This window comes from Crotalus tigris, unplaced genomic scaffold (assembly GCF_016545835.1).
Source record: "Crotalus tigris isolate CLP2741 ecotype Arizona unplaced genomic scaffold, ASM1654583v1 scf7180000018486.1709376, whole genome shotgun sequence".
Taxonomy (NCBI): Eukaryota; Metazoa; Chordata; class Lepidosauria; order Squamata; family Viperidae; genus Crotalus; species Crotalus tigris.
The window spans coordinates 1,543,504-1,571,139 of record NW_024097034.1 but is presented as its reverse complement, the minus strand read 5'-3'; the positions used below and the strand labels follow the sequence as shown (position 1 = coordinate 1,571,139).

At 36.1% G+C, this 27,636-nt stretch overlaps 1 protein-coding gene across 5 annotated transcripts in view; it reads right to left on the bottom strand.

Moving 5' to 3' along the window:
• SIPA1L2 (signal induced proliferation associated 1 like 2) overlaps positions 1-27,636 on the bottom strand; it is a 97,493-nt gene that overhangs the window by 35,539 nt on the left and 34,318 nt on the right. For all 5 annotated transcript variants that reach the window (XR_005557879.1, XR_005557880.1, XM_039353035.1 and 2 more), the window contains exons 4-8: positions 22,705-22,893; positions 17,697-17,871; positions 16,188-16,291; positions 6,861-7,018; positions 3,225-3,801 (exon numbers count right to left, since the gene is read on the bottom strand). Coding sequence is in view for 3 of the 5 variants with exons in the window: in XM_039353035.1 (XP_039208969.1) it covers positions 3,225-3,801; positions 6,861-7,018; positions 16,188-16,291; positions 17,697-17,871; positions 22,705-22,893 (1,203 nt within the window). In the remaining 2 variants the exon portion in view is untranslated. The remainder of the gene's footprint in view (positions 1-3,224; positions 3,802-6,860; positions 7,019-16,187; positions 16,292-17,696; positions 17,872-22,704; positions 22,894-27,636) is intronic.

The window sequence follows — 27,636 nt, the reverse complement described above, 5'->3', positions numbered from 1 at the left end:
GTACAAAGTGAGGTCTTCAACAAAGTGATTGGAAATTTTCCTGCCTTATGCTTTCTTATTTATACCAATAAGCATCTTTACAAAGGGCTAGGCTAGAATAAACTTACATTTCCTGGATTCACATAATAAGGAACTTTAAACTAACCCAACAAATTGGATTCATACAACATGAAATAACATGAAACAAGAATATAAACATAGATTAAATTAACTAAGCTTGTCATGTAAATAGAGCTGCTAAATCCAACCTGGTTAAGCATGTTGCATAAACACAGTTTATGAATGGCAGGAGTTGTAGGCCCTAGCATGTTTACCTCCATATTGCTCATATTTCCAAAACAATCCTTAAATTGAGGAACCATTATATTTGTGATGCTATACTTTGGAATGGAGGGGAAAAGGAAAAAGAGCAAAAATAGCCTCAACCACAAGTTCCACTGAATATTTTGTCTAGAGAAATAAGTTTTCCATTTGAAGGCAATCAACTCTTTTCATTTTTTGTTAATCCCAGTGTTTTAAAATAATATTGTAGTCTTGGAATATTAAACACTTCTTTCATGCATTTAGTGATACAGCTACATGAATATGTAATAATATATGTAAGAACCAAAATGGAGAAGACAATAGTAAATACTAATGCTACTCTATTATATGACCATCCAGATATATGAACTGAACTTGTGGATGATAGCCTGAATCTGGAAAATAACCAAGAGTAGAATTTTTCACACATTCTTTTACAAGGAGGAGAAGTTGAATCAACTAAGGAGCTGGCATGAACTTAGAAGTGCTGGAAGTGAAGACAGAGTGGAAGAAGGAATCAACTAGGAAACATGGATGGAAATAAAGATAGTCCTTGAGTTATGACATTTTTAAGAGACCTTTTGAAATTACAGTGGCACTGAATGAAGAGACTTGAGACTGGTTTTCAATGTTCTGGTTGTTGTACACCACACAAAGTCACTTCTCATAAAATAGGCAGATATATAAATTTGTTAAATAAATAAATATTTAACTAGTGGATTGGATCCCTGCCCCACCAGGCTAATAAAAGCAGCCAGGGAAGAGCAGCCCATATCTACGTTGTAGGGTCAACACTTTGACAAGGTGCCAGAGACCCTTAAAGAGGCACCGTCTGCCCACACCTCAAGAGACCAAGCCTGGATCCAAAAAAAAATGGTCTACTATTGTCACATCTCTAATCTTGAGGTTACTGAATTATTGAAAAAGTGGTAGGGCTACAGAGGACTCTGGAATTATCTGGATCTATGGCAATTTGGATTTAGATCTGGGCATCAGACAGAATCTGTACTGAGCTTCTTCATGCACGATCTGGGATAGGATTTGGATAGCAGGAGTATGACCATTCTCGTCTACCTGGATGTTTTGATACCATCAACCACAAAACATCTGTGAGAGCTGAGAGCCAGAAGCACAGTGTTATGGTTCTCCTAGTCTTATTTGAGTGGATTAGGGTTACGGTTAGACTGTGGCAAGTAGGACTTTTGCACAGTTTTACCTGATATATCACTTGCAGCTTTACTTGGAACACAATGGACTAAAAACAACCCTTACCATTTCTAGATTAGTTTATTATCATTTGTTTTACATGGGATATACTGCCCTAGCATAACAGAACTTAACGTTGCAAGAACTATTTGAAACATATTGAATCACTGCTTGGCTTTAATCTTTTAACTCATTAGAGGATAATCATAATTAACAATAGCTCTTAAATAGGTGTTAGGATAAACTGGATCTTTTGCTTTGGATGAACCTGTCAGGATGTAGCTGTCTTTAACCTAAAATGCTCCTGAGTTATTAAGTCAATTGAAGCATTTGTTTCTTGGGCTATTTGATCCTGACACTGTTGCTTTAACTGAAATGTCATAGTTGTCAGGGTCTCTGGAGGAACCATCTGAGGTTCTTAAGCCAGTAATCTGCTTCTTTTGAAATGTCTAAGCATGACATTATTTAATTTCCAAATAATTTTCAGGAAAACAGTGGAAGATTGCTTTAAAATAAATTAATGTCTTTTTACAGGCAGTCCTCATTTAACGATGGCGATTGGGACCGGAATTTCCAACAGTAAGTGACATAGTCGCAACACACAATGTCATGTGACTGTGCTGTTAACAAACGCAGTTCCAATTCTTCTGCTTGCCATTGTTAAATGAATCACATACCATTTTCAAGCATGTCATTATCAGAAGTCAGCAATGTAGGCTGCCAACAGTGACTGCCAGACCTTGCAATACCGCAGTATCATAATTGTAAAAGTGCTTGCTGAGCTCCTGGGTTGCAATTATGTGACTGTAAGAAAACTGTGACAGCCAGAACTTTGAGAATCAGTAATAAGTACCATTTGTTCGGTTCTGTTGTAAGTTCAAATTGTCTCCGAACAAATGGTCGTTAAGCAAGGTCATTAAGATATTTTTAAAAAATAGGAACTTTTGTTGCATTAGCAGTAAACGCTATTCAGATGTTTTGATAAGAGTTGGGTGCAACTGCATTGAGACCAAGTATGCAATTAAGGAATTGGAATCTTAATTCATATATTCTAGACGTCCTGTTATTATCACATTTGTGGCTGAAATCCACAGGATTGCTAAAGTGCCTTCTGAGTAATCATTGCTGATTAAGAATGCAAATAATTCGTCTGATTAAAACTTATAATACAACTTTGGAAGGGCAATCTGCATCAAAGTTGCAACAGTGCATTGTCGATAGGTATCATCTGTCAGCAGCAAGCTGGTCAAATTTATTTGAAGTTGTTTCATACATTTCTACAGATTTATAAAAGATAAAAATGCACATGTTAATTCTATGTACGTATTTCCCAGACTAGGGCTGAAGGAATGTGCCTGGGCCAAAATCATCCAGTTGCCGTCAGTGCTAAAGGAAGCTTTAAAAGTCTCTGCAATCGTAATCCTGAATCTTAATTTACCATACAACATTGGTGCTTGTTCTCTCTCTCTCTCTCTCATATGTACAAATACAATATGCATCTGTTTAAATAGGCACTGTGATCCAATAAGCATGTTGAGAGGTGAATAAACATGTGCTAATTCCTCTTTATAGCTTCCCTGCCGAGAGACAGAGCTCTATCAGAGTTCTTTTACTGAAGCATGTACATAGTACTGTCATTTAACTTTATTCATCTTTAAGCTTCTTAAAAACATCAATAATTTTTGACGAATAAAAGCATTAACACATATACTTACTTCTAGCCTTTGAACTATTTCTCGGATGTCATCGGCACAGCTGTCAAATGCAGACAGAAGAATGCATTCTCCTCTTTCGTAAAAGATTTTTATGCTCATTAAGCCAGAAGTCCAGCCAATAACATCTCTGCAGGAGCAGTTGAACACAACATTTTTTGACTCCTTTTCAATCAAGACGATAAACTCATTTGAGATACCAAGCAGGCATTCAATATCAAGAGACTGTCCAAAGTCTCGTGCTATCACATTCCATATTACTGCTCCAACACTGAATAAATGAGCATCCTTTCTTGCCTTAACTCTTTCTCTCTTTTTTGCACCTAGTGAAATGAGGCTAAACTTGACCGAAGTTTCTATTGTAGCAGTAGTAACAAAATTTTCTGCTAGATCTTTCAAGTACTCTTGACGTGTTCTGGTTGCCATGGCTCGAAATTTTTCTGATTTATGGGCTGCATTTTCTGCATTAATAACTTTGGCCAAAAGGAAGTCCCGGAAAACTGCTGACTTGGGGAAAGTTACTCCTTTAGGAATTGGTGGTCCAAAAGGTGGAACATCTTTTGATCTTGAAACTCCAACACTAAAAAAGTAAAGAGAGACTGAAGAAGTATTACTGTTCACGTCATGATTCTGTACAAATGAAAAGTTATTTTTCCCTAATGATTTTTATACTCTTTAATAGATATCTGATGACTAAGCAGTAGCAGCAGTAGAGGTTGAAGAACTCATTCTAATTATGGCATTTTGCTGTCACATTTTAATATATGCTTTATTAGCCAATTAGTCTAAGTTTCTGTTGTACCAACGCATCACAACATGAGTGCTGGTAAAGCTTTAATGATTGGAAGAAATTCAGTGCAAAGACATGAAACTTCTACCTCAACTACAGATGCCGTTCTCTAGCCATGTAACTAGGAGCTGTAGTGGTGCAGTGGTTAGAATGCAGTATTGCAGGCTAACTCTGCCTACTGCCAGGAAGCTAGAGGTTGCTTAAATGAGGATCCAGTTTGTTGGGGGCAATATGCTGACTCTGTAAACTGCTTAGAGAGGGCTATGAAGCAGTATATATTCTATGTCAGCAGTCCCCAACCTTTGTAGCTTGGTGGCCCAGCCAGGAGAGAGGGGAACCGGGCCATGCAAGGGGTGGGCCAGCGTGCATGTGCACAACTCAACATGTACGAGCGGTGGGCTGGCACGCATGCACATACAGCTCAACTAGTGGGCCACAGCCTGGGACCACTGATCTAATAGCTATTGATAGTGCTATGAGCAAGCTGGGATAGAACACAAGCATTCTTCTGCTTATTTGTAAGACATACTTTTCTGGTTTTCTCTCTCCTGTAGCCTTCAGATATCCCTAGAAAGTTGGGGGGGGGGAATCTAATGTGGGAGGCTGCAGGGGAACAAAATCACTTCCTTTGCTTCTGTGAATAGAAACTGCTTCTCAGATGACTTGGTCGTTACCCTATCACAACCTATTCATTCTGTAGTAGAGTTATTACAACTGATACATCAATATGGACGGGTTTCGGGTTTTAAAATTAACAATAATAAGACTAAAATATTACCTAAAAATATGACCAATCTTGATAAGCAGACTTTGGTTAATTTGACAGATTTTGAGGTTGTTGATAAGGTAAAATATTTGGGGGTTACTTTATCTGTCTCTAATGCAAAATTGTATAAAAATAATTATGAAAAGCTGTGGGTCAAGATACAAAGAGATTTGAAAAATTGGGAGAAGTTGCAATTATCTCTTCTGGGAAGAATTGCGGTGATTAAAATGAATGTTCTGCCAAAGTTTCTTTTTCTATTTCAAATGATACCTATCTTAAAGAACGAGGTTAATTTAAATGAATGGCAGAAAGGTATCAACAAATTTATTTGGGCAGGGAAAAAGCCAAGAGTAAAATTTAAAATTATGCAAGATACTTGTGAGAGAGGTGGACTCAAGGTACCGAACTTGAAATTGTATTATGATGCTGTGGTTTTAACATTAATTAGTGATTGGGTTAATTTAACAAATGTAGAAATACTCCTCTTGGAGGGTTGGGATTTACTTTTTGGATGGCATGCCTATTTAATTTTTAATAAAAAGGTTGATAGGGTTTTTAAATCTCATATTATAAGGATTTCTTTACTTCGGGTTTGGAGGAAATATTATAGAACTGACTCTAAAATTCCATTATGGGCCATGCCATGGCATGCGATAGAGGGGATAAGGAGAGGAGTTAAGATGGATAGTGTTTCTTATGCACAATTACTTAGATGGGATGGTAAAAATTGGCAGTTAAAATCTTTGGAAAATTTAGCACAAGAAAATATTATATATTCATGGTTTCAGTATAGACAAATTGTGGATAGGTGGAAGGTAGATTGCAATGTGGGTTTGCTTAGAGAAGATGAGAATTTTTTTAAACAAGTAAAAGATCAAAGACGAACTCATATTAAGAGAATTTATGGGGTGTTAATAGAATTGGATTCAGAAGCAGAATTAGTTAAAGAATGTATGATTAAATGGGCACAAAATTTTGGTGAACCAGTTTTATTAGATACTTGGGAAACTATTTGGGTGAGAAATGTTAAATTTACACAAGCCCAGAATTTAAGGGAGAATTTTTATAAAATGTTTTACAGATGGCACCTTGATCCACAAAAAATGTCTCGTATGTATCCTGACTTACAGCCTAAATGTTGGAGATGTGGATGTTTGGATGCTACTTATTATCATATCTGGTGGTCGTGTAAAAATATAAAAGCCTTTTGGATTAAGATATGGTGGAATATTCAAAGAATTTTTAGAAGGAGGGTAAAATTTACCCCACAATTGTTTTTGTTAGGTATCGTTATTGATTGTGATACTAAGGAGACTACACTGATGTTAAATTTAATTACAGCTGCAAGGTTGTTAGTAGGGCAATGTTGGAAGAAGGAATCTTTGCCTACTTTGCAAGAGTGGTTTTTTAAAGTTTCTTATTTGGCGGAAATGGCAAAGATTTCGGCTTTTTTGAAGGATCAATCGCAAGAAAAGTATGTTGTGGTATGGAAAAAATGGATAGATTTTATACAATATAAGTTAGATATAAAAAAATATTATCTACTTTTTTAACAATTTATATTTAAAATGGAATATTTTGGGGGTTTTTTTCTTTTTTTTGTTCTTCTTTTTTCCCTTTTTTCATTCTTTTCTTTTTTAAACATTTATCTTTTGTATTCATGTTTCTTTTATATATATACTATTGTTAATTATTTTATAATTTTTCTAATTAATCTATTTAGATTTTTAACTAATGTTAGATTTATTTATGGTTTATATTTTTTTTTAAGATTTTTTGATGAAATTCTAATTAAGCCTATATCCAGCTATGGGAAGGTCGGGGGAGAGAATGGGAAGGTTGGGGAGGTTGGGGAGGTTGGGGGGAAAATTGTTTTGTTTTTGTAAAATGTCAAAATTTAATAAAAATTATCTTTGAAAAAAAAATAGAAACTGCTTCTCTAAGGAAAATTCATTACAGAGTCAGCTAATTATAGTGATTTTGCTAATAATCAAGCTTTGTAGATGACAGAGGAAAATGCTAAAATTCAAAACTTATTGGACTTCAAGAAGCAAAATCTATTGGTTCACACATGTCTACTCACCTATAACACACTTTTTCAGTGCATGGATTATGGACTTTGACAATGACAAAGACATGCTGAAAATGAGAACGGATATTTTTGGGAGTAAAAGGAAGTGCTCCGGGCTCTTGAAAGACAATAGTAACAATGTCATTTCCTATATGCCTTTTCCTTAGAAGCTAGATGGGAAGGGGGAAAAAAGAAAACAATTAATTATGAAAATTCAACTCTTTTACTTATTGGGAAAAAAAGTGTCAATATAAAAAAATTGGAAGTCAAATAGAAAATGAAGTCATTTAAATCATAATAAACGTATTATTGCACATGGAGGAGATGAATCAATAATGACACACTAATCACTCCCAAGTATATTTAATAATCTATCTCTCATATGTATATGAAATATAATAAGCTTTTGAGGAAAGGGAATTGTTAATTATATTCAAGTATGCAACATGAAATATAAAGCCACATTTATTGACTCCTGTTATTTTGTTCTACTTTATTCCTGAAATGTAATTTCTTAATCTTTGAAGAGAATATTTGTAACTCACGGTTGAGCTATGGAGTCCTTACTGCTCTCCGAGCTTGGTTGTTTTCTTGCAGATGCTTCATTATCGAACTAGGTCAGGGGTAGGCAACCTTGGCTCTTTTATGACTCGTGGACTTCAACTCCCAGAATTCCTGAGTCATAAAAGAGCCAAGGTTGCCTATCCCTGAACTAGGTAATGTCAGTGCTTTAAAAAGAAAAGGCACTGATCATGTTACCTAGGTTTTTTTTTAGCACTGATGATGTTACCTAATTTGGTAATGAAACGTCTGCAAGAAAACAACCAAGCTCAGAGAGCACCAAGGACTCCATATTTCTTAATCTATCATATCAAAAGTACAAAATGGTAGTTGTTTCTTTAATAAGCTTTTCTTTACACAAAATTAAAAAGCTGATAATGCCGACCATTCTGCAATTATTCAGAAGCAAAAAAACTCTATTACAAATATGAAATTCTAGGAATTCTGTAGACATCAACCTATTTTCTTCTTTAAATGCATTTTCACAAGAGCGCTCCACAGTATCAAACCAAAAGCTACTTCTTGCAGTATTTAAAAGCACAGATTTTAGAGAAAGAAACTACTGTAGAAAACCATGTAATCAGGTATCTGGGTTTCAAAATTAATGAGAATTATTGCAATATTTTTTTCCTGTATTTATTTGGTATAATAATCAGTTAGGCCACTGCACTGTAGAAATTCAACTTAGCCTACATTTAACCTGTTTCAGTTAAATGGCAACTTAATTATGCTTTTGAAAGGAAAAGATAGTGAGAAAATAAGCATTCATCTGACACAAGCTTAACGATGGCTATAGAACATAATCTAGCTTTATTAAGATTAATGCAAGTTTTGTCATGACATCACAAATAACCAACTAAAGTTTAATGGACCATTTGGAGAAATAGGGTGTCCACTTAATTCTGAATGACTATTAAATACAGAACTAGGTCATTAGAATCCATTTGTGTCATTTGCATAATTGTGGTATTGTCGTTTTTTTCTACCCTTATGCAAACAATGCAGTGATTTAATATTAAATCATTCTGTAAATATGCCAATTATCCAAGTACATACAAATGATATGAATTATTGCAATTGTCCAGATTGTTTCAGAAATAATGCAAAAAGTTTATGAGAAGTCCAAACTAAAACCTCATCTGTTGCAATCAAAGTTTGATGAATGAAAAGCAACAGAATAACAGTTTTACTGTAGCTGTAATTCATTTTATAATTGTACACAAACCTCATTTTAATGGAGTGTAAATTGTTAAATCTAAGAATAGACCGAATTATCTTTAGTAAACTAAATTAGTGCCAGTTTATCTTCCCAAAGTGAAGAACAATTGACAGTCAGATGTTGCTACTAGCCAAGGAATAAAACCTATAAATTTCATATTGGTATATGAAATACTGATAAATCACTGTTAGAAAAAAAACAGAAAAACTCATACAACTTTCACATGCATTATTTTCACTCTGTAGCAAAAAAGTGTTTTCCCCCAGTTTAAATCTATTTTTATAAAAAGTTGACCAAGTTTTTGTGCCAAATTAGCCCCATCCTAATTCCTGAGAGAAAATAAATTCTTCCAACTCCCAACCCACTTCAAGGAAAATATAAACAAGCTATATACATACATATACACCTACACACACACACACACACACACACACACACACACACACACACACATATATCCTGATTGCGATGTTAGTAGTAAAAGTCAAGGAAGACAGAGAAAAATAGGAATAAGATTAAATACATATATTAAAAAAAATCAAACTAATGACATCCAGTGTAGCAACCAGCCTTAAAATTGATAATGAAGATATTGAAATGATGGACAGATTCTGTCCTTTAGGAATGAATATGAACAATAAAGGAACTGGCAATCAAAAAACACACCACAGACTAGTATTTGATACAGGAGCAATGAAAGTATTGAAAAAAATTACTCAGCTGCTGGATATGTATAAACCTGAAAGATCAGGATTGTGCAGATAATGATTTTTCATATACTATTCTAAGGTTATAAAAACTGAACTTTAAAGAAGCAGGATAGAAAGAGTCTTGACATCTTTGAACTTTAGTATTAGAGGAGATTACTGAGAGTACCATGGATAGCAAACAAAGCAAATAAATCCTATAACTAATCAACTCAGAATTTCTCTTGAGAATGACCAGACTCAAATTATCATACTTTGGGCACATTAGGCAAAGAACTAGCTCCCTGGAGAAGTCTATAATTCTGGGAAAGGAGAAAGGAAAGATAACAACCAAAAGCAAACTGAATGAATTCAATTACAGCAGCAATGTGTGCACTACTGGAAGACCTGAAAGACCAGACTGGGGACAGACTGTCCTGTAAAAAAATCCATGTGTTTGTTAAGACTGGACACCAACCTGATGACACATAATCAATCCATCAGAATGTACTCAATTGCAGACAGCGCCCATTTATATTGATATGTTCATGGAATATGTTTTCTCGTGCTACATTTTTGTTTGGGAAGGCAAAGATGTGCTCAGCCTTAGCTGAAAGATCTCTGGACTAATGCCTTATTCTGTTTGAATCATGTCCTTGAAATTTACACTCTGTTAGTGATGCCTCTAACTGTGATGCCTCACATTTACAGACATTTTTTGCACAGCCCTACTGTATATTTCCATTTAATTGGCATGATACACATTTGGTCCGAATACCTTCAAATATAATTATTTTGGGCTAGTCACCCTCTATCAGCTCAACACATCTCACAGGATTGTCGTTGTGGGGAAAATAGGAAGAAGATGTGTTAGATGGGTTTGCTACTTTGAGTTATTTGTAAAAAATAATAAAGGTGAGATACAAATAAATAAATTATTAAAATAAAATGGGAATGAAATTCTCAAATTCTTAAAAATGAATGAGGTCCAAGATACTGCATGTATATATGTGTGTGCATTTAAATCAACACAACTACGATTATCACCAAGGTAAACAAATCAGGAAAACAGACCTATTAATCCAAATGTAGAAGTAAATTTAAGAAAAAAGAAATAGTGTGTCTGTGTGTGTGTGTGTGTGTGTGTGTGTGTGTGTGTGTGTGTGTGTGTGTAGACACAGAGGCATACAAACATTTCATTTCCTTTTTTTTTATTTGATTTTTTTTCTTTTCATACATTGGTCACTTTTTATTGATTTATCTTTCCTTTCAACTTAATCTATGCAATCACTGTTTAAAAAACCCCAATATACAATATAACACATAGATCATGTGACATTACTTCCAAAGAAGGCAACCACCATCAACAGGAGGTTTCCATCCCTCTTTTCCTTCAATCACAACATGCACATTACTGTAGATTTTTTAAAGTAAGGAATGAAGACTATATTTTAACTTGCATGATCTCCCTAAATATAAATTCAATGATATACAAACATTAATTGAGTATTAATATGAAAATTCACCCTGTCATTAAGGTACATCCTGTTAAGGATGTACATCCTGTTAAGAGAATGTTAAAAAAAAGTACCCAATGCATTTCTGATGGATCTAAAGTAATCTACTATAGGACTTTGCCTTTCTTCTCTGGCTCAGTATCCCTCTCACCATGCTTCATTAACATTTAATTGTAGTATTTATTTATTTATTTCTATTTGTTAAACTCCCCAAGAGGCATTGATCCTTAGTTCATATGCACATATATAAATATCCAAAGAAGCTATCTATATTTTATAAACTGGGCTAGCTTGTTCCAGATAAAGCAACAAAGGTAATTGACTAACTGATTGACTATTTTCTGGACTAACAAACCATTCCAATCAAGTAGATTGATTCTGTGCTGATTTTATTGTATGGCATTAAAGTAAAACATCAGAGCTACGTAGTAAAGGATAAACCACCTTTCTTCATTCAGTTTAAAGACAGAAGTGAATAGTCATTGCAATGCAATAGCTGTAAAATTTCATGAGAAATTAAATTATAACAAGATACAATAATGTTACATTTTTCAATCAGACCCAATCATAGTACATATATCCCAAACACTGTATTAATCAAAGATACTGAAGCATCAGATTGATTTAATTCATTTTTAAATAAAAGAAAGACAAAAAGTATGGATAATAGATTTTGATTAATCACACCTGAACAAGTGATGGGATAAAATAATTCGAGCCCTGAATTTCTGTACTGTAAGACCAGGTAGGTTATTCTTTGAGAATATCCGCAATTGCACCTCAGTGGAAAAGAATTATTATTATACCGTATCTGGAATCCACTTGTGGACATGTTCTACACTATTTATCTGGCAACTAGATAACAACAAGGTGTGTAAATATTATTATACTTTTACATATTAAGGCTGACTAGAGCTAGTTATCTGAGCATGCTTATCAGAACTTATGGAGAGGTATCCCTAGTATTCAAATACAATTAAAGGCACCTATATCTTCAGATATCATTCTTACTTGAATTTACAAGTCCAGTAACAATGCCCACATTGTTTTAATTCTAGAGAAGTTATAGGATATGCTGTGATACGGCTGTTAAATTTAACAAGATAGCACAAATTATAAAGACTGATTAATGTTTACTAACATTGTGAAAGGGATTGATTGCTTCTGAAAGTAAGTGTTGCAATATGCTGGAGATAAACTAAAACAAGATTTAATTTCTCTGTGGAGGAATCAAGGAACGTTTGGAAATAAAATAAAGGAAAGGAAGAAAAACCATGAGGAAAAAAAAGAACAATGATATGAGTAGCTAAGGAATACCACAATTTCAGTGACAGATGTAATTTAAATCTGGAAGGTTCAAGGTTATTGCCCAGTTTCAAATTCAACAAAGCTATAATAAACAACATTTAACATAAGGTAGAGATTTTTCTTGCCGCTGCCTACAATTGGAAACAAAACCTATTTAAAATCAAAATTTGAGAACAGCTAACTAACCATTTCCAGAGGACATGTCATTGTGCCACTGCCTGCATTTCATGGCCCACTTATAGCTTAGACTAGGGGTGTCAAACTGCCAGCCCGCGGGCCAGTTGCATCATATAGAGGCTGCACCCACACCAACCTCCAGCAATGTGAAAAAGGTCACGATATGTCGCGACTCATCACATGACGCGGCGAGTTTGACACCCGTGGCTTAGAAGACAATCAGAGCACAGCTTTAAATATTCAACCCTGGAAGCAGTGTTTTCCTTCTCATTCTATCTCTAGACACCAAATGCAGAAAATGTAGAGATATGTTGATGAGCATGGGACAGAAAACTTGAAATGATCTGTTCTGGATCAGCAAACTTGGATCTCTTGTTGGTATTGCCCCCTTCCATCTAGTTCCTGATCACGTTTCAATGACTATCCTGACCACCTTTTGGTCAGAATCTGCTTCCTTTTTGGCCATTGGTTTCTCTCCTCACGTCATGTTCTTAGGTAATTTATAGCTAATGCCCTTTCACAGCATAAGTTCTTCAAGTCACCTATCCAGCACTGCACAATCCTGATGAATACAAGATGATATCCAAAAACAGACACATATAATTCATTTAAAAAGTTCAATCAGTTAATGAAAAGAAAAAAATAACAATTTGCACATAATGTTGTGCAGAATCAAAATTCAATCAAGGTATTTTTGTATTTATTTATTAACTTGGATCTCTTGTTGGTATTGCCCCCTTCCATCTAGTTCCATCTGTTGCCCATATTACCAAGAGTAACCCTGAATTTCTGCCCTTTAGATGTTGCAAACAGCACAGGTCCATTTTCGGTGCACAGTAATAACAGGCTGCCAGCTCTAAAATGGAGGAAAATACAACAAAGCAGGTCTATTCTATGTGATATTCTTTCAACTATTTAAATAATGTTTACATATCTCCCTCAGTCACCTTTTTTTTTCAAGGATAAACATAACTAACTTCAAACTTTCTTCACTGATTTATTTTCTAGTCTCCTAATTATAGTTTTTATTGCCATTCTCTGAAACTGTTCTAATTTCTCTGGATCTTTCTTAAAATGTAGTGTCCAGAACTGGGCATAATACTCATGTACATAGCCATGATTTGGAAATTATTCCTCTATTGTTATATCTAAAATTATATTTGCTATGTTTGTTCATTTATTCAATTTACAGTCTTAGATCAAATATACTCTTCCTTTTTACAGTCATATTATACTCCTGGCTCATATTCATCTCTATTTCTATGTCTATGCATTTTAATTTTTGTTTCCTAAGGAAGTTCTGCACTTATATTTGTTAAATTTCGTTCTGCTACTTCAAGGTAATTTAAAGTTATCTTAAAATTTAAAATTTCACATTTTTTTTCTTATCTCTCTATCCAATTTTTGTTACATAAAAACCTGATATGCATTATTTCCATCTGTTCATCCATGAAATATTAAAGAGTGGAACATTCAGGACTAATGCTTGCAACATCTTACTTGATATTTCTCTTCAATTGGATGAGGAATTATTGATGAGCAGTAACTAATACTATTATTGCAGTTAGCATTTACTGTAGCATGTAAGTACAAAAACAAAATGAATATGTATGTGTGTGCCCTTTTCAGAAAAAAAAATGGTATTTTCTTCCTACCTTAATGGTACCCAGAATCTTTGACAGAATATTTATCGGAATGAATGAAATGTTGAATACTATTCGATACCATTGAATACCATCATGTAAGAGACCTTATAGTCCTTAGCCTTAGCAAAAGGATGGCCTTAACACTGATCTCTAACATTAAAAACAGAGCATACCTTTTGGTTGAGCAAAGCTGTAGATTTCCCTGAGTCTGGCTCTTTAGTTTTGGAAGGAAAAAAAATTAAACTGAAAGCTCACAAGTCCTCTTTCAGACCATCCCTTCTACATTACATTCTGTGTATGTTTTGGACATTTCTCAGTCCAATGATTTACAATATAATTAGATAGTTTTATTGGTTTCAAAAAAAATATTTCTTATCCAATAGAATGCTGGGAAAGAAATGATGTAAAGGGATTCAGGACTCTGTCAATTTGCAGCAAATTTCTTTAAAACTCCTGATACTACTTTGCAGAGTCACTTTGCAGAATGAGGTGGCTAGCATATAGATTTAATAAATAAAAATAAACTAGGAAATACATAAAATAAAATAAAAAATAAAATAAAATAATAAAATAAAATAAATAAAATAAAAAACTGAGCAAAATGGGACAAAAATTACTATAGTGTGTGGGGTCTCCTTCCCTGTCTGCTGGTCATCCCAGTTCCATGCTTGCCCATTTACACAGACACACCAACACTCAAAGGTAAAGCAGAATGACATACAAGTACAGTTACTTTGTTACTCAGAATAAAATAGAGATGGCGCCTATTACCCTGTTGGTGAAGGGATGGAAAGAATTCAAGAAGCCATTTCTTGTGTATAGGTTGTGACTTTTCCTAATCTTTCCCATTCCTTTTTTCTCCAAAAAAAATCTCTCTTTCTCTCTCTTGTGCACTCTCTCTCTCTCTCTCTCTCTCTCTCTCTCATTTCAAAGAGGAATTTTTCATTATAGTTTTTCTTATATACCAGACTACATGTTTACAAAGCTGTTTCTTTTATTCTTAAAATACCTACATACTTTTGCTGAATACTGTTCCTCTCAAATAACTAGAAATATTCTACAGCCATAATTGCATATACTCAGTGCTTTTTTTCTAAAAAAAAAAAAAAAAGGTGCCGGAACTCACACACGTCATACAACCCGCCTTGCCTACCCTACAAGGTTCCATCCAAAAAAAGGTTTCGGAACTCCGTTCTGGGCGTTCTATGAGAAAAAAAGCCCTGCATATTCTAATAAATCTATCATAGTTACAATTACTTTTAACATTTCCTCCAATCCACTCATCAACAAAAGACTAGGATTTGCAATTCTTCCAGATAACCTGGAATATATGTGTAAGAGTCATTATTATTTCTATAGGTATGTAGAATTATGACCATTTCTTCTCCAAACTGCACGTATCATAATATATAGAAAGTTGCATTTTAAACAGTAATCTCATTTGTGAATAGCTCTTATTCACTAGTATTAAACCCATAATCCTCGATAACATTATTTTTGAAAGATATTTTTAAAGCCCCAATCACTCTTTGTATATAAAATATTCCTGATAATCCCACAGCACTTGCAGAGCTTTGAATTCAACACATTATAAGACCAACTAATACAGAATTATCGCAACATTACAAAATTATTAATCTGAATTCTTTAGAGTCAATGGCAAAAAAAAATAACTTCAATAAATCAGGACTGCGATGCCTCCCAAATTCTATAAAATTCCAAATACATCATTTTTAGCCACGCTTAATATTTTATGATATTAAAAAAAACCACTTAGAAATAAACATTTTCAGATATTACATTTTCTGAATAATATGCTCCCATTGTATAAGGTACAAATAGTCTAGTAAGCAATTCATGTCAAACAGTATAACAAAATATATTAAAAAATGAATCAAATGCATGACAAACTATACTATAAAATAGATGGCTAGATTTGTTTTAGAAAAAAATTTTTTCTATAACTATTTGTATCACTGAATACTGGGAATACTGTGCAATAGAAAAATCTCTCCCTTTTAAATTCTTTTGTTTTTGCCTGATCTTTTTTAATATAAAGAAATATCACAATTATTTAGAATATTTAGATTACAATAAGTTAAATGAATCACAATTTTTGTAATCTGTTCACAGCACACAATTGGACAGAAAAAAAATTACAAGCTAACTTTTTTTGTTGCTGCTACTTAGCCAAATATTTGTATAAGATTGCAAATCAGACATACCTGTTGCCTATTACTGGGCATATATGGAAGCAGAGTTGAAACATGAAACATTATTTCATAATCTTTATATGTCGTATAAAGAGAATGAGTTCCGGTTGAATCAGCTGAAAAGAAATTCCAAAAATGAATAAATATAGACATTAAAGTGCACTTTAGTGCATTTTCTTCAAGTAAATGTTACTTCCCATGCTAAACTTTTTTCATTCCATACAATCCAGGGGTCTCCAACTTTGGCAACTTTACGACTTGTGGACTTCAACTTCCAGAATTCCTCAGCTAGTCACGCTGTCTGAGAAATTCTGGAAATAGCAGTCCACAAGTTATAAAGTTGCCAAAGTTGGAGACCCCTGATATAACTTAATTGGTATAAGCAATGGTGGCGAACCTATGGCACGGATGCCAGAGGCGGCACTCGGAGCCCTCTCTGTGGGCACACGTGCTGTTGCCCCAGCCTTGCCTCCCCATGACCCCCTCCTCATTAGCAGCCCCCCTGGAGGAGAGTCACCCCTGAGCGTGGCCCATGCAGAGCAGCACAGCCAAGGACATGGCAGCCAGGCAGCACAGACAAGACACTGCCGTCACGCCCCATCATGCACAGTTGATGCTGCCGGGCGTGGGCAGAGGGGTGGCCACCATGGTACTGCTGGGCTGCCTGGGCAATCTAAGGTGGGCCCTGGAGGTGGTGAGTGGCCTTGTGGGCAGGTGGGGTGGGGGCGGAGCAGGGGGTGGAGTGGGGGCAGGGCCAGTTTTGGGGCACTCGGTCTCTAAAAGGTTCACCATCACTGGTATATAGTCACTGCTACCTAGTCACCACTGGCAGGTAAAAATAAAAAAGGTAAAGATTTTCCTGTCCAGTCATATCCAACTCTAAGGCAAGGTGCTCATTTCCGTTTCTTGGCCAAGGGAGCCAGCGTTGTCTGAAGACATTTTTGTGGTCATGTGTTCAGCATGGTTACATGCCAAAGGCACACAGAACCTGCCATCTTCCCACCACAGTGCCCCTATTTACCTACTCGCATTTTCATGCTTTAAAACTGCTAGGTGGGCAAGAACTGAGGCAAGGAACGGGAGTTCATCCCATTGCATGGTGCTTGGGTCTCAAATCCAGGTTGTCAGATTTCCAGCTGACAAGCTCAGTGTATTTAACCTCTGAGCCACTGCACCCCCTCCGGTAAAAATAACCTGCTCGTAATTAAATACAAACCCTTTGAAACAATGTCCACAGAAACCAGCCCCTTAAAAAATCTATCAGTTATATAGTAGGAGCAATATTCCTACTTCCCCCTTTTTTGCTTTATGATTTAAGGTTGCTCCTCACAAAACAATTGGCACCTATAATGAGATGGAAGCATTTAAGTCCAAAGAGATGGTTGCAGGGCATTATGAACAGCCTCTTCTGCAGAAGAGAGGAAGAAAAACTGTGGAATTTACAGGTACTACTTTAGCAAAAATAATGCAATCTTTCATTACCATCTTTACATTTTATTGCATTTTGTCATTGCCACTTACTTTTATTATCTAATTGTGCTCGGTATTTACTGAAACCTTTGAGTCGTACTCTTTGACCTAGAAGGTCAAGGAATTCTTCAAAAACAGGACCTGCTGTCTCATTGTTATACATCTCTTCCTCAGTGCTCTGGCCTGCTTTGCAATATAAGATTCCAATCTTGTGCTGAAAACTTAGCTGAAATTAGGAAAAAAAAGTCAGCAGTAAGTATTTTTCCATCTTCCATCCAATCCACTTTTTCATCATATTAAAAAAATTCTATATGGTTTGTGTGTGTAAAACATTTTTAAATATTAAAATGGCAAATATGATGTTTTATGTACTAAACTATGAAGGACTGGATAATCGCAGCATTTTATACTTTTTGGATGACCGCAGCAAGCCCAATGTTGCAAATTAACTTTGAAAGACTTTTCCATTTACAATACAAGTTGTCCATCAGAACTTTTATGTTTCTCTTCTTACAGCAATATCATATTATCCAGAATTTTCATTATGAACATGCATAGAAAAGATTAGTTATTTGAGCTTTCCAGTTTTGATTGAAACCAAATGAAAGATTCTTCTCTCTAGTCCCAGCATAATGATCTGTGGATTATTTTATAAACAAAGATCCTCATTCCCTAAGAAAAGTATGTGGGGAAGTTTTTTGCCAGGAAATATGTCTATGCCTAGATAAAAAGAACTGCAATGATACACAACTACACAGCTATAGATGCCTGGGGCAATACTCTTAGTTGGTATGGAAATGAAATGTGGTAATGGAGTAGATCTGCCAAGCACATAACTTACTTTTACCAGAATGCAACCTATGAATCTGATATAAGATCATCTGGCTAAATGAACATGCAATGTGTTTATTGGAGGTAGCTATTTGTAAATAAAGTAATATACGAATAGAATACACTTTATATAAAAGATGCTATCATTGAAAACTTCAAAAAATATAATGACTCTAAAATGTATGACAATTAAGAGTATTTTTTCTTTTATTCGCTAGTTAAATTCCTACTATTTGATACATTCCTTGTTGTACTAATAATTATTTTCTATTTTCCTAGCTATTTGAAAAATATTGGGGAAAAAAATTTCCTCTCACTTAAGAGTAATTTTCTGTATTATCAAATTCATTGTGCTTAATTCTGATAGTCATCAGATCTTAAAGCATATATAAACTACTATCAGTAGAAAAAATAATTATTTTCTTGACATCACAATAAGCTCATGTTACTTTCTTCTCATTCTTATTAATTTGTCACCATTATATGATTCCAATGTTCATACATTAGTTCTTTTATGAGCACATTAACTACATTCAATTTTAACTAAACTTAAATGAAGTTAAATCAAATGTAATTTTATTCTGGCCTTAAAACCACAACAAAATACCTCAGCCTGGAAAAAGGTATGTCCTTCTTTATACATGAGTATCTTTACAAAATTGATATGATTTAGATGGCTAAATAAATGTTCTACCAATGAACAAAGATAATTAAAACAGTAGAGTTTCATTTTTTCCATATATATATATATATATATATATATATATATATATATATATATATATATATATATATATATATATATATGTAGGTCTTTGGTTGTTCGGGTTTTCTCCCACGTAAAATTGGAAGTGTCTTGGCGACGTTTCGACGAAGTCCCATTCGTCATCTTCAGGCTGGTGCTTTCAGCTTCGTGCCTCGAGCAGCAGTGTGTGGTCTTGGCTGTTTCTTCCTTTTAACTGCCAGTGGAGGTATGAACTGATTGGGTGGGAGCTTGGCTGTGTTCTGATTGGGTGGAGGTGTGTTCTGATTGGTTAGGGGCTTGGCTGTGCTCTGATTGGCTGGGGGGTTGGCTGTGCTCTGATTGGCTGGGGGGTTGGCTGTGCTCTGATTGGCTGGGGGAGTGTTCTGTTTGGTTGTGCTCAGGTTAGTCTGAGTTGCAGAGGGATTCAAGATTTTGGGCTGCCCTGCCATTCCTTGGCTTCGTGTTCGTGGTCGTGCTTCCTCTTCATGGAGGGTGTCAGTTTGCTTCATGTATGGATTGGGGGGGTTTAAAGTGGCTAATGATGCAGCTGTGGTCTGGCTTCTGGTTTGTGGTCGTGCCTCATAGTCAGTGTGGCTTTGGGTTTGTTTTTTGCGTGGATGTTTGGTGGTGACATCCTGTGTGGTTTTTGTGAGTGTGGGTCTGGTATCATTTTTTGTGTTAGGGAGTCGTTTGTCAATGAGGGCGGGTTTCCAAATGGCTGGTAGGCGGGAGGTATCATCTCGCTTGTTCATGCTGTGTGGGCGTTTTTCTATCTCGATGGCTTCTCTGATTATTCTGTTATTAAAATGTTCACTTTTGGCAATGGTTCTGGTATTTTTAAAGTCAATTTCATGTCCTGTGGCTTTAAGGTGTTGGACCAGGGAAGATGTTGGTTCCTCTTTTTTGACTGAGTTCTTATGTTCTTCAATGCGTGCACTTATTCTTCTGTTGGTTTGTCCGATGTATGTGGTGGGACAAGTGGTGCATGGGATTTCGTATACTCCTTGATTTTCTAATTCAATTTTATCTTTGGGGTTTCTAAGGATGGTGGATATTTTTCTGTTTGTGCAGAATGCTGTTTTGATGTTGTGTTTATGGAGGATCTTACTGATTCTGTCTGTGATGCCTTTTATGTATGGGAGGATGGCTTTGCCGTTTTCTTGTTCTTTGTCTTGGATTTTAGTGGGGGTTTCTTTTTGGATTAGGTTTGTAATCTTATTTCTATGGAATCCATTGGATGTTAGTACATTGGTGAGAGTGTGTAGTTCGGGTTTTAGGTGTTGTTCGTCAGCTAAGCTTGTGATCCAAACCCAAACTCTGGCTCAGATACGTAGACGACACCTTCATAATCTGGCCACATGGGAAAGAAAAACTGGACAACTTCCTCACACACCTCAACAGCCTACACCCCAAAATACAGTTCACCATGGAAACAGAAACTAACAACCAACTTCCCTTCCTGGATGTCTTAGTCTACAAGAAATCCAATGGCTCCCTAGGACACACCATCTACCAGAAGAAAACACACACAAACCGCTATCTGCACGCTCTCTCACACCACCACCCAGCACAGATCAACTCTGTAGCCAAGACACTCATCTCCAGAACAAAACGCTTAGCTGACGAACAACACCTAAAACCCGAACTACACACTCTCACCAATGTACTAACATCCAATGGATTCCATAGAAATAAGATTACAAACCTAATCCAAAAAGAAACCCCCACTAAAATCCAAGACAAAGAACAAGAAAACGGCAAAGCCCTCCTCCCATACATAAAAGGCACCACAGACAGAATCAGTAAGATCCTCCATAAACACAACATCAAAACAGCATTCTGCACAAACAGAAAAATATCCACCATCCTTAGAAACCCCAAAGATAAAATTGAATTAGAAAATCAAGGAGTATACGAAATCCCATGCACCACTTGTCCCACCACATACATCGGACAAACCAACAGAAGAATAAGTGCACGCATTGAAGAACATAAGAACTCAGTCAAAAAAGAGGAACCAACATCTTCCCTGGTCCAACACCTTAAAGCCACAGGACATGAAATTGACTTTAAAAATACCAGAACCATTGCCAAAAGTGAACATTTTAATAACAGAATAATCAGAGAAGCCATCGAGATAGAAAAACGCCCACACAGCATGAACAAGCGAGATGATACCTCCCGCCTACCAGCCATTTGGAAACCCGCCCTATTGACAAACGACTCCCTAACACAAAAAATGATACCAGACCCACACTCACAAAAACCACACAGGATGTCACCACCAAACATCCACGCAAAAAACAAACCCAAAGCCACACTGACTATGAGGCACGACCACAAACCAGAAGCCAGACCACAGCTGCATCATTAGCCACTTTAAACCCCCCCAATCCATACATGAAGCAAACTGACACCCTCCATGAAGAGGAAGCACGACCACGAACGCGAAGCCAAGGAATGGCAGGGCAGCCCAAAATCTTGAATCCCTCTGCAACTCAGACTAACCTGAGCACAACCAAACAGAACACTCCCCCAGCCAATCAGAGCACAGCAACCCCCCAGCCAATCAGAGCACAGCCCCCCCAGCCAATCAGAGCACAGCCAAGCCCCTAACCAATCAGAACACACCTCCACCCAATCAGAACACAGCCAAGCTCCCACCCAATCAGTTCATACCTCCACTGGCAGTTAAAAGGAAGAAACAGCAAGACCACACACTGCTGCTCGAGGCACGAAGCTGAAAGCACCAGCCTGAAGATGACGAATGGGACTTCGTCGAAACGTCGCCAAGACACTTCCAATTTTACGTGGGAGAAAACCCGAACAACCAAAGACCTACATACAAATACCCGCGAAAACCTCAGAAAACAATATATATATATATATATATATATATATATATATATATATATATATATACACACACACATACATACATACACATACATACACACACACACTATTTATATACAGTTTACTTCAAATAAATAAATATGCCTTTTAATGTTGCAGAAAGTCAGATTTGCTGCATTAAACCAGATAATCTCACCTTTATTCACTCTGAATTTAAAGTATATATTCATTTCATTGCTCATGCAGTGTTAACTTGTTAGATAGTCCCAATTAAGAATTTCAGTTGTTTGAGACATCAAATTTCCCACATCAGTAGGAAGATTAGTATTGTGAATAAAATGTGCTAATTATAATTAGAAAAGGAAAATTGGAAAAGGTGAAAGACTAGCAAGACAATAATTTTCTCCTTTTATATAATTTAATGCTCTTAACACAATACTTTTTGAATCTGCTTGCATGACTATTAATGCAAAAATCCTCTTTCTACTCTGTTATTTAACCTAAGAGAAGTCATCACAGTGAAAATCTTTGGTTCCTCAAACAGTTAAGATCAGATTCTCAAATCTCAATTTATGAAAAGGAAATAACACATTGGTATACTAATGTTAAAAAAACCCCAATATCTACCCCTTGTTCATCCAGCTTAAGCAGCTGTTCAGACACTTTGGGTGAGTTGGAAGCTTGTCTCAGGCACTGAATATTCAGTTCTGGTATTACATATCCCAGTACTTCCTTAAGAGGTAAGCCTCGTGCTGTGCCGTGTCTAGAAGTAGAGGGAATGGCATCTTCTAAAATGGCTCCTCGCAGTGTTGTAAGCTGTAATAACAAAAAAAAAATATTTCATTATGTTTAATATTAATTCAGTCTTCAGCAACTAACAATGTGGACACACTGATGCTTAATTCATGATGTGAAACCAGTTCAAATCAGTGGCATTTGTAGGGGACCAAAACAAGCAAAATGGTGACCATGGCATTGTGATAACAACCCCAGTCCTTTGTGCATGTGTGCAAAGTCAGTCCACATTCAACAATTGCGTATCTTAACCTCCACCCATCCCTCTTAACAATAGCAATAGCACTTATATACCACTCCATAGTGCTTTACAGTCCTCTCTAAGCAGTTCACAGAGTCAGCAAATTGCCCCCAACAATCTGGGTCCTCAGAAGGATGGAAGACTGAGACAACCTTAAGCCAGTCAGGATCGAAATTCTGGCTGTAGGCAGAGTTTGCCTGCAATACTACATTCTAATCACTGCGCCACCATGGCTCCTTGGCAGAAAGCCATTGATTCAAACTAAATATATATGGTTTTTTAAAAGATAAAATATGTACAGTATATGATTCAATTGCCTAAATTAATTCTGTACTTGTATTTACTACTTTTTCTTAACTTTTCCATTGTGAAATATTCTGGGGAAGGGAGCATATTTTCAGCAGCATCGCTTTCATACTTAAATTATTATAATGCCATCATGTTTTACTCAGTCCCCTGAATAAAGCAGGGAAGCTGTAGCTCTCTAGGTGCTGCTGACTTTCAACGTTCTCCGCATTCAGGCACTGTGGGCATTAATCAAGGATATTAGGAGTTGTGGTTCAAATCTGGAGGACCAGAAACTTTCCACTCCATTTTAAATAAATTGCATAAATTTTATCAGCAAACTTTCTGCAGAGGCCTGCTTGAAAATTAATCTCTCTGATATGGCCTGAAATTCAAATTTATATAATTTCCAAAGTGAGACAGGACAAAAGAGAATCTATTAATAAAGAGATTCCAGAACTTTTGTTTACATTGCACTACAATTGCTTATAGTTATGGTGTGACACTTTTGGATTAACAATCAAGAGATTATTCACAGAATTAAATTCTTGATCTCCAATCTCCTAGATGAAAATGATTAAAACTTTAATTTCCAAGTCTTTCCTGCAATATTTCTGCCTCAATATCCTTTGTCCTTCATGATATATACCTGGATTCAACAGTGATATTGCCAATGAATTTATATGAGACAAGCACATAGGATCTATTGCATCAATTAGTTCGTCTCACTCTCTCAAACATGTGTATTATATAAAATATAGAGTGAGTTAATGATTATACAGATTCAAAAGTACACATTTTTGAAATTCTTCAAGTCTTGAAGCATAATAGTATTTTGCTACAAGATCTATACTTTGACTTGCTGGAGGATATGGTGTAGAGAATAAGCAGGATCTTCTATGGAGAGCTTTGTGGAATAAAGGAGATAGATAAAATTTTATTTACTTTAAACCCATTTATAAACCACTGCAATCATTAAGAAAATTGTTGGTGATATACTATCACTTAAGAAGTCCAAGAGGGATCTTGATGGTAATTGGGGCCTCATAAGAACATAAGAAATACTCTGTTAATTCACACTGGCTGATGATGGACAATAGTCAATTAGATTAATTCAACAAGTTCAGACATGAACAAGAAGATAACAGATCTTCCTAGAACAGTGGTTCTCAACCTTTTTAATGCCGCAACCCCCCCCCAACCGGTTGTAAGTCGAGGACTACTCAACTGGTACAGCACCGTTTGCAGAATGGGACTTTTGGCGGGCTCAGCAGGGCAGAGACAGCCTGGACAATTCCTATTGGCTTTGAAAGCCAATAGAATTAGACTCTATTCAAGAGAGTCTATTCTATTGGCTTTCAAAAGCCAATAGAATAAAAGGGAGTAGCACAGCTAAGGAAAAGGGGGAAAAAATGGCGGACTGCATTGTTTGGCGACCCCCGTGAAATGGTCGTTTGACCCCAAATGGGGTCCTGACCCACAGGTTGAGAACCACTGTCCTAGTGGTATCCTCCATGGATTTGTCCAGGTTGTCTAAACTGATGTATTATTTTCAAGACAGGGAACTGTATAGTTTAACTATTATTTGTATAATATCCAAAATTAAATCCTTTTATGAGGTCTGTATCTCTCTGCATTTGCTTCAATAGATGACTCTATTGAAAAGAGCAAATTTCTGTCCAAATTTCTATACCAAGTAGGGCTTTGGGAGAGTTATGTCTAACTTCTAAGAATGATCTGTTAGGGGAGTACTTATGATAATGATGGGTGAGTGGGGCTGGCACAAGAAAGCTTCATTCTGATACCTAAAAGAGGAGCAGTTGGAAAGGACAAAATAAATAACTACACTCAACTTAGAAGTTGACCGGTTCACCTCCAGAATGAAAAATAATTCTCTGTAAGGTCTAATGTTGCCAACCTTGATTTTATCTCATTTCCCTTTTCTGATGTTTTCCTAGAAATATATCTCTGTGTAATAGCCAGCATACTTACTCAGGACCCTACATTATATTTTACAAAGACTCTTCATGAGGCCTATAATAAATCTGAAATTTTCAATAGCCACATTTAAAAAGCAAATCTTACTTTTTAAGAAATGCATACAGTTTAAGAAAAGTGGTATTTCAAATACCCTTCCTTTTAACTTTAATAAAACACCCAGTTCCATTTTTAAACTCCATAAATAAATTGATATTAAACAACATTGTATTTAAAAATAGAAATTGGCATCCTTCACTTGCTTCCCTCTCTTAATTTTTTCCAAGTCAGTTCTTCTTCCAAATGCTCTTCCCAAATCTGTTTATAGTTCTATAATCCTCTTTATAGTTATATTTAGTTTCTGCATATTTGCCGATTCTATTTTCTCCATCTGTTTGTGTTTGGAAAATGTTAACTATTCCCTACAGCTCTTTCCCTTAGTTGCTAAAATTGAGAAAAAAAACTAATTTCTGAATTAAGAACTACTAGATTCTAGTATGTTTTGGTACTTTAAGAACCATTACATTCCATCTATGAATTTATTCTCAAAATATTTACATACTATTGTGGGAAAAGTCCAAATAAGTGCTATTAAAATCAGGGTAATCTTTTCCAAGTAAGATGTATATACATGCATATATGATTGCATTATAAAGCATAACTAACACTCCACTAAAGTATGAAAACCTGAAATTAGTAGAAACATCTCATGCACAACAGTACATAAAGTGACTTACTTCTTTATTCAATTTTATTTGAATGGTAAAAGATAATAATAAAAGCTGAGTACAGAAGATCAGTATTAAATGAGCAAATGCATGACATGGAATAGAATGAACAAGGCCATTGTTATCTTGCATACTAAACTGTGCAATGAAAACTGATGTGATGAAATATATTGTTAAGAGCACTCCCACATGGAAATACACACATGCACATTTGTCTCTGCATTCTAAAATATTCAAATAATGTGTATCAGATAAGTTTATCTGAAAGATAATTAATCAGAATTCATTTGCTTTCACTGAGTTGTTTATGATAGCAGTTCTCCATATCCTGCCTTCTATAGGTATCTCCAAAGTGTGGACAGATAGGAGTCCATTATCTTCATTATCTACATTTATGATCAGAAGCCTAACCTGAGCAGAAAAGATTACTCAGAATGCTAAGGGGTTGGCCTAATTGTTTGAAAGAAAGACCTACATCATATTTAAAAGCAGCAAATTTTTTTAAAAAATAAATCTTACCTATCTGCTCAAAATGCAAAAATACAAAATACACAATACAAAACAAGATGTAACAAACATGGATGGTTCCTTTACACTAAAATACCAAGCAAGCAAGCAAGAAAATATTTTATGGTTTTATCTGAAACAGCTGCAATTCCTCAGATCTTTTGACAGTTAAACATACAATTTAATTAATAAACCTGGACTGGCATCTTTTCCAAGTGAGGGTTTCACTTTAATTAATCTATGAAATAAGCATGAAAGCATGTTAATAGAAGGGGCGTTGGTCTTACCTGAACGCCTTTTCTCAGTACGGAGATGGATAATCCATGGATGGGTTTTCTCTGTCTGCCTGCTCTTGAGACCAAGTAGCCAAAGCTTGACACGCCCCCACTTCCTGTGGAGTCCATTCTTAACGAGGGCGAATTGGCTGATGATTGACGAGGTATTGGCTCTCAGCTCCCTACTAGCGGCCTGCTGGCCTTGGGGTGGGTGTGGATTATCCATCTCCGTACTGAGAAAAGGCGTTCAGGTAAGACCAACGCCCCTTCTCCAGTACAGGAGATGGATAATCCATGGATGGGACGTACCAAAGCCTCACTGTCCCAAGGGGTGGGAAACAGATAAGGCCGGTAGATTGATCTCTGAGACAACTTGCTGGAGGACCCTCCTACCAAAGGAGGCATCCGCCGATGCAAAGCGGTCTATCTTGTAGTGTCGTATAAACGGGGAAGGCGAGGACCATGTCGCGGCCCTGCAAACTTCCTCGATTGACGCCTGGGTAGCCCATGCCGCCGAAGTTGCAGCGCTTCGGGTGGAATGGGCTGTGAGATGACTTGGGGGCGGCAGGGATGATACATTGTAAGCTTCTGCGATACAGCTTCGGATCCACCTTCCAATGGTGCCCGCGGAAACTTTCCGCCCCAAGGTGCCCGCTTGGAAGGACACAAATAGGGCCTCCGATTTGCGGAAGGGTTCTGTACGCTTTATATAACGCCGCAAGGCTCTGCGGACGTCCAATGTATGCCACTG